Source organism: Coregonus clupeaformis, chromosome 38, assembly GCF_020615455.1.
Source record: "Coregonus clupeaformis isolate EN_2021a chromosome 38, ASM2061545v1, whole genome shotgun sequence".
In the NCBI taxonomy this organism is placed as follows: Eukaryota; Metazoa; Chordata; class Actinopteri; order Salmoniformes; family Salmonidae; genus Coregonus; species Coregonus clupeaformis.
The window spans coordinates 1,390,455-1,405,764 of record NC_059229.1 but is presented as its reverse complement, the minus strand read 5'-3'; the positions used below and the strand labels follow the sequence as shown (position 1 = coordinate 1,405,764).

At 49.8% G+C, this 15,310-nt stretch overlaps 1 protein-coding gene across 2 annotated transcripts in view; it reads left to right on the top strand.

Annotated features, from left to right (window-relative positions):
- Nucleotides 1-15,310, top strand: part of LOC121563037 (noelin-2-like) — a 53,304-nt gene that overhangs the window by 17,855 nt on the left and 20,139 nt on the right. For both annotated transcript variants that reach the window (XM_045211651.1, XM_045211650.1), the window contains exons 4-5: nucleotides 8,771-8,990; nucleotides 15,079-15,185. In XM_045211651.1, the coding sequence (XP_045067586.1) occupies nucleotides 8,771-8,990; nucleotides 15,079-15,185 (327 nt within the window). The remainder of the gene's footprint in view (nucleotides 1-8,770; nucleotides 8,991-15,078; nucleotides 15,186-15,310) is intronic.

Sequence of the window (15,310 nt, the reverse complement as noted above, 5' to 3'; positions counted from 1 at the left end):
CTATCAGCGGAGCCTTGTCTGGCAGCGAAACAGTTCATTCAGACTCATTTACTGCCTTTAAAAAAAACATAGCTGATATGGCTGACTTGCTTAAATAAATGTGGTTTCTACTGACAATTGAGATGTACAAACTATGACATAAGGGAACGATGAGCTGATAAGAGGCAATCCGTAATTTCGTTTAAGACATTAATGAGTGAGCTAGGACGGACGTAGTCAATATAACTGTTTGTTCAGCACTTTTGAAATGTACAGCGACAGAATTCAGAACATGGGCCGTTCTTACAGTATTCTCCCTGTACACCAAGTCAGAACCGTAGGATAAATAAAGGGGGCATATAAGCAGACAATGAAAGCTCTTACAATATTCGATGATTACATTTCTCTAAAACTACATGTGCACCACCAAGTCAGAACAGTAGACTAAGTTATGAGGGGGAAAGGGACCAAATTATTAGGGTGAGGCACATGGGCTACTAACAGCTTACTACACACCATACACTTAGTATTACTTTCTTAGCTACAGTATACATATCTCCCTGGCATATTACATCATTTATGCAGCAGCATACAATACATTTTTGGACTCACCTCGTTGTGCTGTGCTCACTTGAACAGGAAGGTGGTGCGGCGGTTCTTCGTGGGCAAATTTTGTCATCATAGTCTGGCATTATCTGGACTTATGGTGCTTTCAAGACAACTGGGAAGTTTGAATCATGATGTCAGTGATCTTCAGGTCGGAGCTCGAGTTCCCAACTTGGAATTCCAAGTTGGATGACCGTATTTTCCCAGTCGGATCTCGTTTTTTTCAGAGTTCCCAGTTGTCTTGAACTCACTGAAGTCTGAGAACGTGGCAGAAGTCATGCTGGATTGACAGCATGGCCAATGTATTCAACCTTTTATGGTGTTGAATGTTTATCCTTTTAAGCTTGAAAAAGAGACCCTTAAACCCAGACTTGGACCACACACCCACTCCACGGAATAGCAGGCTAGTGATTGCTTGGCAAAGCTTGCAGTTAGCCACTGATTCCTTTCAAACCACTCATTGTTGAGTTTGCGATTTCCAACTTGTTGTGTAATGTTTATGTCCAATGGCCGATGAGCACAGATACGTTTTATCTATAATTTCTCTTCATAATTTCTCTTCATATGACAAGGATTTAAAACAATTTGCCAGTGGATTATCAGCTTGATTCATGATGATGACTGCTAGCTTGCTAGCTAAGATTTTGAAAGTATGATGTTGACATGATCAGTCCAATCTAAGCTATGGTAGATATAACGTGATTTGACGTCATTGTATCTGTGGCCAATGACCTTGAGCCTTCTTGGATGGGCACTTCTAATGTAACTATATGGAAGCACCCAATGGGGCTTGAATACCCATAGATTTTGCAGTGACGTAGTATCCCCATGAGTGACAGAACACTGTGTTACGGTCCGGCACTGTTGTTCCTGTCCCCGCTTGTTTTCCTTTTCCTTTTTTCCCTGTGTGTGTTGTCTGTGTCTGTCTCCTCCCGCTGTGCAGCCCAGTCAGAGGATCTAGGTCAGGGGGCGTGGCCATTCTCTCTCCTGCTCAGTTACATCCAGCTGCAGCTCATTGTCACCAATCAACCAGCAGTTATCTACCCGGGCTGGCCACCTCTCCAGCGCCAGTTCGTTCCTACACCACCTGTGGTAACTTGGCTCCGTACAGCAATCTCAATCCCGTCTGTTCCTGCTGCCTGCCTGCCTGCCACTCCCACGCCGCAACCTGCTCATCTGTTGTCTGATATCCTCGTCATCCAGCTCTCAGTGCTACTGGCTCTCCACCCCACTCAGCTCCTACCCCGGTCTGAAGCTGCTCCACCCTGAACTGCTTCTCTCTGTCAAAACACGCTGAATAAACAACATCTTAATTCACCCTCTTTGTCCGTGTGTCCGTCTCTGCGCCTGAGTCCCCACCTAGCCTAACAGAACGAACTGGCCAAACATGGACTCAGCAGAGATGCCACATGAAACAACGGGTGATGGCGTACAACGCGCCCTCCATTCACAGGGAATGTTATTGGGACAACACGACCAACTCATCCGGTCTCTATTGGATAACAACCAGCGGTTGTTGGATCAAGTATCTCAGCTCACCTCTCAGGTAGCTAACCTGGTAACACTCACTACTCTTCCTCCCTCTGCTTCTCCTCTGCCTGTTCCTCCTACAGTTGCTCCAGGCTCGAGCTTCCGCTCCTGCCCTGCGGGAACCCCCCTACAACCTCACCCGAACCTTTCACCGGGGACCTGAACAAATGCCGTGGTTTCCTGCTTCAGTGCCGCTTGGTGTTCCAACAGAAGCCCCTGTCTTTCTCCACGGAATCCTCAAAGGTACATTACGCTCTGGGGTTACTGAGGGGCAAAGCTTTGATTTGGGCAGAAGCGGCTTGTTCTACTCAGCAGATTGCCAGCCTGTCGTTTGACGATTTTTCCTCTCAATTGAAAATTGTGTTTGATCACCCGGACCATGCCGGGACCGCCACAAAGAGACTGTTGAAGCTACGACAGGGCACGGGTAGCGTGGCTGAATACGCCATTGATTTTTGGACCTTGGCAGCCGATTCCAAGTGGAATGACGAAGCTCTTCAGGGAGCGTTTGTTAACGGTTTGAGTGACACGATTAAGGATGAACTAGCTGTTCGTGATGAGCCTGCTAACCTTCATCTTCTCGTTTCCCTTGCTACACGAATAGACAACAGGCTACGGGAGAGGAGACAGGAGAGGGGCGGTCGGGTCCGCACCGCAGGCGGGGCCCCCTCGCTTTCTGCAACCCGAGCAACACCACCACTCGGACACCGCCCACACACCTCAGCGGATCCCTCCACGGAACTAGACGAGCCCATGCAGCTGGGCCGTGCTCGTCTGTCCCCTGCCGAAAAGGAACGGCGCATGCGGGCTGGTGAGTGCGTGTACTGTGGGGACCGCACTCATTTCCTGGTTAACTGTCCGGTTCGCCCAAAAGACAAAGCTCGCAGGTAAAAGTGGGCGTACTTGCGAGCGCTACACCTGACTCAATGCCCACAGCACCCCGTCTAGTTATCCCAGCTACAGTCCAGTTCAGGAATCTGTCTCTCCCATTAGCTGCTCTCATTGACTCTGGTGCTGAGGATAGTTTCCTTGACGTTAACCTGGTCACTCAGGCTGAGATCCCTGTTAAGCCCCTGCCTAAGCCTATAACAGTAACCGCTATTGACGGCCATCAGTTTGCCAACATCACCCACCAAACTGTCCCCGTTTCTCTCATGCTGTCCGGCAATCACAAAGAAACCATCCAGTTTAAAGTAGTCTCCTCCTCGGCCTCCCCTCTTATCCTCGGTTTCCCTTGGCTTAGCCTTCACAACCCCCATATTGACTGGCAAAACCACAAAATACACAGTTGGAGCACTCACTGCCATTCTGCTTGCCTTGGGTCGGCTATTCCGCCCTCTGTAGGTTCCCCCTGCTTCCCCTGTCAAACCCCCAGACCTCTCTTCAGTCCCTAAAGAGTACCTGGACCTGGCCGAGGTATTCAGTAAGTCCAAAGCACTTTCACTACCACCTCATAGGCCATACGATTGCGCTATCGAGTTACTGCCTGGAGCCCCTTTGCCGTCCAGTCGGCTTTTCAATCTGTCCCGTACTGAGAGAGAAGCTATGGAAACCTACATAGGCGACTCCCTAGTCTCTGGCATCATTCGTCCCTCATCTTCCGCTGTTGGTGCTGGGTTCTTTTTTGTAGAGAAGAAGGACAAAACATTACGCCCCTGCATTGACTACAGAGGACTAAATAACATCACAGTCAGAAATACGTACCCCCTGCCTCTCATCAACTCAGCATTTGAACCCCTTCATGGTGCCACCGTGTTTACCAAACTCGACCTGCGTAACGCTTACCACCTCGTTAGGATCAGGCAGGGAGACGAATGGAAAACTGCGTTCAATACCCCTCTCGGACACTTTGAATACCTAGTCATGCCATTCGGTCTCACTAACGCCCCAGCAGTGTTTCAGGCCATGGTTAACGATGTGTTGAGGGATTTTCTACACCGTTTTGTGTTTGTCTATTTGGATGACATTCTAATATTCTCTAAGTCACAGGATGAACACGTCTCCCACGTCCGTCTGGTTCTCCAACGCCTCATGGAAAATAAACTGTATGTGAAAGCAGAAAAATGTGAGTTCCACCGGCAGTCCGTCCCCTTTTTGGGTTTTATTATCGAGCGGGGACAAGTGTCACCAGACCCTGACAAAATCAGAGCGGTTGCGGAGTGGCCCACACCCACGTCTCGGAAACAGCTAACGCTTCCTGGGCTTTCGCCAACTTCTACCGCCGCTTCATCAGGGGTTTCAGCCGAGTGGTTGCCCCCCTGACCAAGCTCACCTCCCCAAAGGTGCCATTCCTGTGGACGCCTGAGGCCGAGTCAGCCGTGAGTACACTGAAGGAACTGTTCTCCACCTCCCCTGTTTCTTATTCATCCAGACACTAGTTTGCAGTTTATTGTGGAAGTGGACGCCTCTGATTCGGGGGTGGGGGCTGTCCTGTCACAACGTTCCCCCACGGACCAGAAGCTCCATCCTGTGGCCTTTTTCTCCAGGAGATTGACCCCAGCTGAGAAGAACTACGACGTGGGTAACCGGGAGTTGCTTGCTGTCAAGTTGGCGTTGGAGGAGTGGAGGCACTGGCTAGACGGAGCAGAGCAACCCTTCATAGTCTGGACAGACCACAAGAACCTGGCTTACATCCAGTCATCCAAGAGGCTAAACTCCCGTCAGGCCAGATGGGCTCTGTTCTTCAGCAGGTTCAAGTTTATTTTAACATATCGTCCTGGCACACGTAATGTCAAGCCTGATGCTCTCTCTCGCCAGTTTACAGACAATGAAGACTCCAGCAATCCTGAACCTGTTCTGCCCGCTTCCTGTTTGGTGGCGGCTGTTCACTGGGAAATCGAGTCCCTCGTCCGATCGGCACAAGAGTCGGAACCTGGACCGGCCGATGGCCCCCCGACCTTCTCTATGTTCCCGCAGCCGTGCGGCCGCAAGTGCTCAACTGGATCCACACCTCGCGCTTCTCCTGCCACCCTGGTATGAACCGTACACTGTCGCTACTGAAGAGGCACTTTTGGTGGCCATCCGTCGAGGCTGACGTCCGGGAATACGTGGCGGCCTGTTCCATCTGTGCCCAAAATAAGGCTTCCCACCGGGCTCCTTCGGGCCTGCTGCGGCCTCTCCCAGTCCCGAGTCGTCCTTGGTCTCACGTGGCCTTGGACTTCGTCACTGGACTTCCTATGTCTGAAGGTAATGACACCATACTCACCATCGTGGACAGATTCTCTAAATCTGCCCATTTTGTTGCATTACCAAAATTACCGTCTGCCAGTGAGACAGCCGACCTCTTTGTCCTACATGTATTCCGTCCCCATGGAATACCTGTGGACATAGTGTCCGATAGAGGCCCACAGTTCATTTCTCGGGTATGGAAGGAGTTTTGTTCTGCTCTGGGTGCCTCTGTCAGTCTCTCATCAGGTTTCCATCCCCAGTCCAATGGCCAGACTGAGAGGACCAATCAGGACCTGGAGGCTGCTCTACGCTGTGTGACATCCCAGAACCCGTCCACCTGGGCCAAACACCTCCCGTGGGTCGAATATGCCCACAATTCCCTCACCTCATCTGCCACCGGCCTCTCACCATTTGAGGCGGCTTTGGGGGTACCAACCGCCATTGTTCCCGTCTCAGGAAAGGGAGTTAGCCGTCCCCGTCAGTTCAGGATAACCTTCGTCGCTGCCGCAAGGTGTGGGTGGACACCCGTGAGGCCCTTCTACGGACAGCAGAGCGTAACAAGAGAGTGGCGGACAGGCACAGGGTAGTCGCTCCCCAGTTCCAGCCTGGTCAGCGAGTCTGGCTCTCCTCCAGCAACATCCCTCTGCGCACTGACTCCCGTAAGCTGTCGCCCCGGTATTTGGGTCCTTTCGAGATCGACTCCATCATCAACCCTTCGGCTGTTCGGTTGAAGCTTCCCCAGGCCATGAGAGTCCATCCTACATTTCACGTGTCCCAGCTGAAGCTGGTCTCCTCCAGCCCTTTGTGTCCGCCTGTGGATCCCCTCCGCCACCGCGTATTGTGACGACCATCCAGCCTACACGGTGCGGAGACTGCTGGACGTCCGGAGGCGTGGTAGAGGGCTTCAGTACCTGGTGGACTGGGAGGGATACGGTCCCGAGGAGAGGTCCTGGATTCCCCGGCGGTTTATACTGGACCCGCAGCTGGTGGCTGACTTCCATAGGGACCACCCTGACAGGCCGGGTGGGTCGCCGGGTGGCGCCCGTTGAGGGGGGGGTACTGTTATGGTCCGGCACTGTTGTTCCTGTCCCCGCTTGTTTTCCTTTTCCTTTTTTCCCTGTGTGTGTTGTCTGTGTCTGTCTCCTCCCGCTGTGCAGCCCAGTCAGAGGATCTAGGTCAGGGGGCGTGGCCATTCTCTCTCCTGCTCAGTTACATCCAGCTGCAGCTCATTGTCACCAATCAACCAGCAGTTATCTACCCGGGCTGGCCACCTCTCCAGCGCCAGTTCGTTCCTACACCACCTGTGGTAACTTGGCTCCGTACAGCAATCTCAATCCCGTCTGTTCCTGCTGCCTGCCTGCCTGCCACTCCCACGCCGCAACCTGCTCATCTGTTGTCTGATATCCTTGTCATCCAGCTCTCAGTGCTACTGGCTCTCCACCCCACTCAGCTCCTACCCCGGTCTGAAGCTGCTCCACCCTGAACTGCTTCTCTCTGCCAAAACACGCTGAATAAACAACATCTTAATTCACCCTCTTTGTCCGTGTGTCCGTCTCTGCGCCTGAGTCCCCACCTAGCCTAACACACTAAGCCAATCACGGCACAACTAGAGAACATTACCAACCCCTACGCTCTGTATTTTCCACTGGCTGCCCCACCACCACCACAGAAAGCACTGAGCTAGGCTGAAACACCTGCATTTTGGAGCTGCCTTACTCAAGAAAGCAAGAAAGGCGCCATGTTTGTATACAGCTTTATTAACTCAATGATATTTTTTTTACAATGTTGCAAACTGATATGTGACATGTATTAATGCCCAAATAACATGCAAAACAGTCATTTATTATTATTATTATTATTATTTATTATTATTATTATTGCTAAACAGGTGGTGAATGACGGGTTGCGACTGCTCCATTCCTCTCTCTCTCTCTCTCTCTCTCTCTCTCTCTCTCTCTCTCTCTCTCTCTCTCTCTCTCTCTCGCTCTCTCTCTCTCTCTCTCTCCCTCTCTCTCTCTCTCTCTCTCTCTCTCTCATCCCTCTCTCTCTCTCTCTCTCTCATCCCTCCCTCTCTCTCTCTCTCTCTCCATCCCCCTCTCTCTCTCTCTCTCTCTCTCCATCCCTCTTTCCCTCTCTCCATCCCTCTCTCTCTCTCCATCCCTCTCTCTCTCTCCATCCCTCTCTCTCTCTCTCATCCCTCTCTCTCTCTCCATCACCCTCTCCCTCTCTCCATCCCTATCTCTCTCCATCCCTCTCTCTCTCTCTCCATCCCTCTCTCTCTCTCTCATCCCTCTCTCTCTCTCCATCACCCTCTCTCTCTCTCATCCCTCTTTCTTTCTCCATCCCTCTCTCTCTCTCTCTCCATCCCTCTCTCTCTCTCTCATCCCTCTTTCTCTCTCCATCCCTCTCTCTCTCTCTCCATCCCTCTCTCTCTCTCCATCCCTCTCTCTCTCTTTCCATCTCTCTCTCTCCATCCCTCTCTCTCTCTCCCCATCCCTCTCTCTCTCTCCATCCCTCTCTCTCTCTCCATCCCTCTTTCTCTCTCTCCATCCCTCTTTCTCTCTCTCCATCCCTCTCTCTCTCATCCATCCCTCTCTCTCTCTCCATCCCTCTCTCTCTCTCTCATCCATCTTTCTCTCTCCATCCCTCTCTCTCTCTCTCATCCCTCTTTCTCTCTCCATCCCTCTCTCTCTCTCCATACCGCTCTCTCTCTCTCTCATCCCTCTTTCTCGTCTCTCTAAACAACTTTGTTATTTGTTTCAGTCTTCCCACTTCTCCTTCCCCCCGTCTCCCAGATCTAAACGCACAATGCAGTTCCTCTTTTCTCTCTCCTCTCTCTATCACCTATCCCTCACTTCTTTCCCTTCCCCCTCTTACACTCCAACCCTTTTCCACTCCTCCCTCTGATCCCCCTTTCTCTCAACCCCCCCTTCTCCCCTGACCTATGACCTATACCTCTCTCTGTTCTCCTCTACGTCTCCTTCTCATCCCCCTCCCCTCTCCTCTCCTCTCATAGTCTCTTTTCTCAGCCGCTGTCCGCCAGCTGTGAGAAGAGTCTGCCCTTCTCCCAAACCAAAACTTACAGTTTCTCCTTTCTTTTCCTCTACCTGTTTCCTTCTCACTCTCCTCTCCTCTCCTCTCCTCTCCTCTCCTCTCCTCTCCTCTCCTCTCCTCTCTCCCTCTCCTCTCCTCTCCTCTCCTCTCCTCTCCCTCTCCTCTCCTCTCCTCTCTCCCTCTCCTCTCCTCTCCTCTCTACCTCTCCTCTCCTCTCCTCTCCTCTCCTCTCCTCTCCTCTCCTCTCCTCTCTACCTCTCCTTCTCCTCTCCTCTCCTCTCCTCTCCTCTCCTCTCCCTCTCCTCTCCTCTCCTCTCCTCTCCTCTCCTCTCCTCTCCTCTCCTCTCCTCTCCTCTCCTCTCCTCTCCTCTCCTCTCCTCTCCTCTCCTCTACCTCTCCTACTCATCCCCCCCTCCTCTCCTCCCTCCTTTAGGAGTTGAAGGGTCAGATGTCTCAGCTGCGCCCCCTGTTGTCGGTGATTGACCAGTACAGGTCAGACCTCCAGACCCTGGCCATGCTCCGAGGGGAGGTCCTTAACCTGTCACTCATCCTGACAGCCATTCAGGAGGAGGTGGGGGCCTACGACTATGAAGAACTACAACAGAGAGTGCTACTGCTGGAGACTAGGCTACACGCCTGTATGAACAAACTGGGTAGGTGGAGAGGGGGGGAGACTAGGCTACACGCCTGTATGTACAAACTGGGTAGGTGGGGGGAGACTAGGCTACACGCCTGTATGAACAAACTGGGTAGGTGGGGGGAGACTAGGCTACACGCCTGTATGAACAAACTGGGTAAGTGGAGAGAGGGGGGAGACTAGGCTACCGCCTGTATGTACAAACTGGGTAGGTGGAGAGGGGGGGGGGGGAGACTATCAATCAATTTCAATCAATTTTATTTTATATAGCCCTTCTTACATCAGCTAATATCTCGAAGTGCTGTACAGAAACCCAGCCTAAAACCCCAAACAGCTAGTAATGCAGGTGTAGAAGCACGGTGGCTAGGAAAAACTCCCTAGAAAGGCGAAAGCCTAGGAAGAAACCTAGAGAGGAACCAGGCTATGAGGGGTGGCCAGTCCTCTTCTGGCTGTGCCGGGTGGAGATTATAACAGAACCATGCCAAGATGTTCAAAAATGTTCATAAGTGACAAGCATGGTCAAATAATAATCAGGAATAAATCTCAGTTGGCTTTTCATAGCCGATCATTAAGAGTTGAAAACAGCAGGTCTGGGACAGGTAGGGGTTCCATAACCGCAGGCAGAACAGTTGAAACTGGAATAGCAGCAAGGCCAGGCGGACTGGGGACAGCAAGGAGTCACCACGGCCGGTAGTCCCGGCGTATGGTCCTAGGGCTCAGGTCTCTCAGTTGGCTTTTCATAGCCGATCATTAAAGAGTTGAAAACAGCAGGTCTGGGACAGGTAGGGGTTTCGTAGCCGCAGGCAGAACAGTTGAAACTGGAATAGCAGCAAGGCCAGGCGGACTGGGGACAGCAAGGTGTCATCATGCCCGGTAGTCCTGACGTATGGTCCTAGGGCTCAGGTTCTCAGAGAGAAAGAGAGAACGAGAGAATTAGAGAGAGCATACTTAAATTCACACAGGACACTGGATAAGACAGGAGAAGTACTCCAGGTATAACCAACTAACCCCAGCCCCCCGACACATAAACTACTGCAGCATAAATACTGGAGGCTGAGACAGGAGCGGTCCGGAGACACTGTGGCCCCATCCGAAGAAACCCCCGGACAGGGCCAAACAGGAAGGATATAACCCCACCCACTCCGCCAAAGCACAGCCCCCGCACCACTAGAGGGATATCCCCAACCACCAACTTACAATCCTGAGACAAGGCCGAGTATAGCCCACAGAGGTCTCCACCACAGCACAAACCAAGGGGGGGCGCCAACCCAGACAGGAAGATCACGTCAGTAACTCAACCCACTCAAGTGACGCACCCCTCCCAGGGACGGCATGAAAGAGCACCAGCAAGCCAGTGACTCAGCCCCTGCAACAGGGTTAGAGGCAGAGAACCCCAGTGGAGAGGGGAACCGGCCCGGCAGAGACAGCAAGGGCTGTTCGTTGCTCCAGCCTTTCCGTTCACCTTCACACTCCTGGGCCAGACTACACTCAATCATATGACCTACTGAAGAGATAAGTCTTCAGTAAAGACTTAAAGGTTGAGACCGAGTCTGCGTCTCTCACATGGGTAGGCAGACTGTTCCATAAAAATGGAGATCTATAGGAGAAAGCCCTGCCTCCCGCTGTTTGCTTAGAAATTCTAGGGACAATTAGGAGGCCTGCGTCTTGTGACCGTAGCGTACGTATTGGTATGTACGGCAGGACCAACTCGGAAAGATAGGTAGGAGCAAGCCCATGTAACGCTTTATAGGTTAACAGTAAAACCTTGAAATCAGCCCTTGCCTTAACAGGAAGCCAGTGTAGGGAAGCTAGCACTGGAGTAATATGATCAAATTTCTTGGTTCTAGTCAGGATTCTAGCAGCCGTATTTAGCACTAACTGAAGTTTATTTAGTGCTTTATCCGGGTAGCCGGAAAATAGAGCATTGCAGTAGTCTAACCTAGAAGTAACAAATGCATGGATTAATTTTTCTGCATCATTTTTGGACAGAAAATTTCTGATTTTTGCAATGTTACGTAGATGGAAAAAAGCTGTCCTTGAAACAGTCTTGATATGTTCGTCAAAAGAGAGATCAGGGTCAAGAGTAACACCGAGGTCCTTCACAGTTTTATTTGAGATGACTTTACAACCATCTAGATGAATTGTCAGATTTAACAGAAGATCTCTTTGTTTCTTGGGACCTAGAACAAGCATCTCTGTTTTGTCCGAGTTTAAAAGTAAAAGTTTTCAGCCATCCACTTCCTTATGTCTGAAACACAGGCTTCTAGCGAGGGCAATTTTGGGGCTTCACCATGTTTCATTGAAATGTACAGCTGTGTGTCATCCGCATAGCAGTGAAAGTTAACATTATGTTTTCGAATAACATCCCCAAGAGGTAAAATATATAGTGAAAACAATAGTGGTCCTAAAACGGAACCTTGAGGAACACCGAAATGTACAGTTGATTTGTCGGAGGACAGACCATTCACAGAGACAAACTGATATCTTTCCGACAGGTAGGATCTAAACCAGGCCAGAACTTGTCCGTGTAGACCAATTTGGGTTTCCAGTCTCTCCAAAAGAATGTGGTGATCGATGGTGTCAAAGGCAGCACTAAGGTCTAGTAGCACGAGGACAGATGCAGAGCCTCGGTCTGACGCCATTAAAAGGTCATTTACCACCTTCACAAGTGCAGTCTCAGTGCTATGATGGGGTCTAAAACCAGACTGAAGCATTTCGTATACATTGTTTGTCTTCAGAAAGGCAGTGAGTTGCTGCGCAACAGCTTTTTCTAAAATTTTTGAGAGGAATGGAAGATTCGATATAGGCCGATAGTTTTTTATATTTTCCGGGTCAAGGTTTGGCTTTTTCAAGAGAGGCTTTATCACTGCCACTTTTAGTGAGTTTGGTACACATCCGGTGGATAGAGAGCTGTTTATTATGTTCAACATAGGAGGGCCAAGCACAGGAAGCAGCTCCTTCAGCAGTTTAGTAGGAATAGGATCCAGTATGCAGCTTGAAGGTTTAGAGGCCATGATTATTTTCATCATTGTGTCAAGAGATATAGTACTAAAACACTTAAGTGTCTCTCCCGATCCCAGGCCCTCGCAGAGCTGTGCAGATCCAGGACAGCTAAGCCCTGGAGGAATACGCAGATTCAAAGAGGAGTCCGTAATTTGCTTTCTAATGGTCATGATCTTTTCCTCAAAGAAGTTCATGAATTTATCACTGCTGAAGTGAAAGCCATCCTCTCTTGGGGAATGCTGCTTTTTAGTTAGCTTTGCAACAGTATCAAAAAGAAATTTTGGATTGTTCTTATTTTCCTCAATTAAGTTGGAAAAGTAGGATGATCGAGCAGCAGTGAGGGCTCTTCGGTACTGCACGGTACTGTCTTTCCAAGCTAGTCGGAAGACTTCCAGTTTGGTGTGGCGCCATTTCCGTTCCAATTTCCTGGAAGCTTGCTTCAAAGCTCGGGTATTTTCTGTATACCAGGGAGCTAGTTTCTTATGACAAATGTTTTTCGTTTTTAGGGGTGCAACTGCATCTAGGGTATTGCGCAAGGTTAAATTGAGTTCCTCAGTTAAGTGGTTAACTGATTTTTGTCCTCTGACGTCCTTCGGTAGGCAGAAGGAGTCTGGAAGGGCATCAATGAATTTTTGTGTTGTTTGAGAATTTATAGCACGACTTTTGATGCTCCTTGGTTGGGGTCTGAGCAGATTATTTGTTGCGATTGCAAATGTAATAAAATGGTGGTCCGATAGTCCAGGATTTTGTGGAAAAACATTAAGATCTACAACATTTATTCCATGGGACAAAACTAGGTCCAGAGTATGACTGTGGCAGTGAGTAGGTCCAGAGACATGTTGGACAAAACCCACTGAGTCGATAATGGCTCCGAAAGACTTTTGGAGTGGGTCTGTGGACTTCTCCATGTGAATATTAAAATCACCAAAAATTAGAATATGATCTGCTATGACTACAAGGTCTGATAGGAATTCAGGAAACTCAGAGAGGAACGCTGTATATGGCCCAGGAGGCCTGTAAACAGTAGCTATAAAAAGTGATTGAGTAGGCTGCATAGATTTCATGACTAGAAGCTCAAAAGATGAAAACGCCATTTTTTTTTTGTAAATTGAAATTTGCTATCGTAAATGTTAGCAACACCTCCGCCTTTGCGGGATGCACGGGGAATATGGTCACTAGTGTAACCAGGAGGTGAGGCCTCATTTAACACAGCAAATTCATCAGGCTTAAGCCATGTTTCAGTCAGGCCAATCACATCGAGATTATGATCAGTGATTAGTTCATTGACTATGACTGCCTTTGAAGTGAGGGATCTAACATTAAGTAACCCTATTTTGAGATGTGAGGTATCACGATCTCTTTCAATAATGGCAGGAATGGAGGAGGTCTTTATCCTAATAAGATTGCTAGGGTGAACACCGCCATGTTTAGTTTTGCCCAACCTAGGTCGAGGCACAGACACAGTCTCAATGGGTATGGCTGAGCTGACTACACTGACTGTGCTATTGGCAGACTCCACTAAGCTGGCAGGTTGGCTAACAGCCTGCTGCCTGGCCTGCACCCTATTTCACTGTGGGGCTAGAGGAGTTAGAGCCCTATCTATGTTGGTAGATAAGAGGAGAGCACCCCTCCAGCTAGGATGGAGTCCGTCACTCCTCAGCAGGTCAGGCTTGGTCCTGTTTGTGGGTGAGTCCCAGAAAGAGGGCCAATTATCCACAAATGTTATCTTTTGGGAGGGGCAGAAAACAGTTTTCAACCAGCGATTAAGTGCTGAGACTCTGCTGTAGAGCTCGTCACTTCCCCTAACTGGGAGGGGGCCAGAGACAATTACTCGATGCCGACACATCTTTCTAGCTGATTTACAAGCTGAAGCTATGTTGCACTTGGTGACCTCTGACTGTTTCATCCTAACATCGTTGGTGCCGACGTGGATAACAATATCTCTATACTCTCTACACTCGCCAGTTTTAGCTTTAGCCAGCACCATCTTTAGATTAGCCTTAACGTCGGTAGCCCTGCCCCCTGGTAAACAGTGTATGATCGCTGGGTGATTCGTTTTAAGTCTAATACTGCGGGTAATGGAGTCGCCAATGACTAGGGTTTTCAATTTGTCAGAGCTAATGGTGGGAGCCTTCGGCGTCTCAGACCCCGTAACGGGAGGAGTAGAGACTAGAGAAGACTCAGACTCAGACTCCGACTCGCTACATAATGGGGAAAACCGGTTGAAGGTTTCTGTCGGCTGAATGAGCGACACCGGTTGAGCATTCCAACAGTATTTCCCTCCAGAAGCCATGAGAAAGTTGTCCGGCTGCGGGGACTGTGCGGGGGGATTTATACTAACGTTACTGTCTGTACTTACTGGTGGCACAGACGCTGTTTCTTCCTTTCCTACACTGAGATTACCCTTGCCTAACGATTGCGTCTGAAGCTGGGCTTGTAGCACAGCTATTTTCGCCGTAAGGCGATCGTTCTCCTGTATATTATGAGTACAGCGACTGCAATTAGAAGACATCATGTTAATGTTACTACTTAGCTTCGGCTGTTGAAGATGTTGATGAACCATGTCCAGATAAAGCGTCCGGAGTGAAAAAGTTGAATAAGGGAAAAAAGTTGCGATGGAAAAAAGGAAAATAACGTAAAGTTGGCAGCTAAAACGCACAGGAAAATGACTCTTCTGTCTCGGGATAAACGTCCGGGGTGAAAAAGTTTAACGAAAAACGATGAGTGAGGACAAAACTAAAAAGTTGGTAAATTTGTTGAACACAAAGATTGATTAAACGTTTATTAAAAGTAAAACGTGAATAGTTTGGCAGGTAGCCAAGTAGCAACAAACAGCACAGCAGTACGGAGACAATGCGGAAGCGAGACGGAAGTCACGTCAAATCTCGTCAAATCTCGTCAAAAAAAAGACTAGGCTACACGCCTGTATGAACAAACTGGGTAGGTGGAGAGGGGGGAGACTAGGCTACACGCCTGTATGTACAAACTGGGTAGGTGGGGGGGAGACTAGGCTACACGCCTGTATGAACAAACTGGGTAGGGGGGGGGGCGAGTGGAATGTGTGTGTGTTAAGGTACAGTATGTGTGTGTGTGTTTCCCAGGCTGTGGCCGGTTAACGGGGATGAGCATCCCGGTCACCGTTAGAGCATCGGGCTCCCGCTTCGGATCCTGGATGACCGACGCCATGATACCCAGCTCCGACAGCAGGGTGAGTGTGTTTGTCAGGTTGTGGGGTGATACCCAGCTCCGACAGCAGGGTGAGTGTGTTTGTCAGGTTGTGGGGTGATACCCAGCTCCGACAGCAGGGTGAGTGTGTTTGTCAGGTTGAGGGGT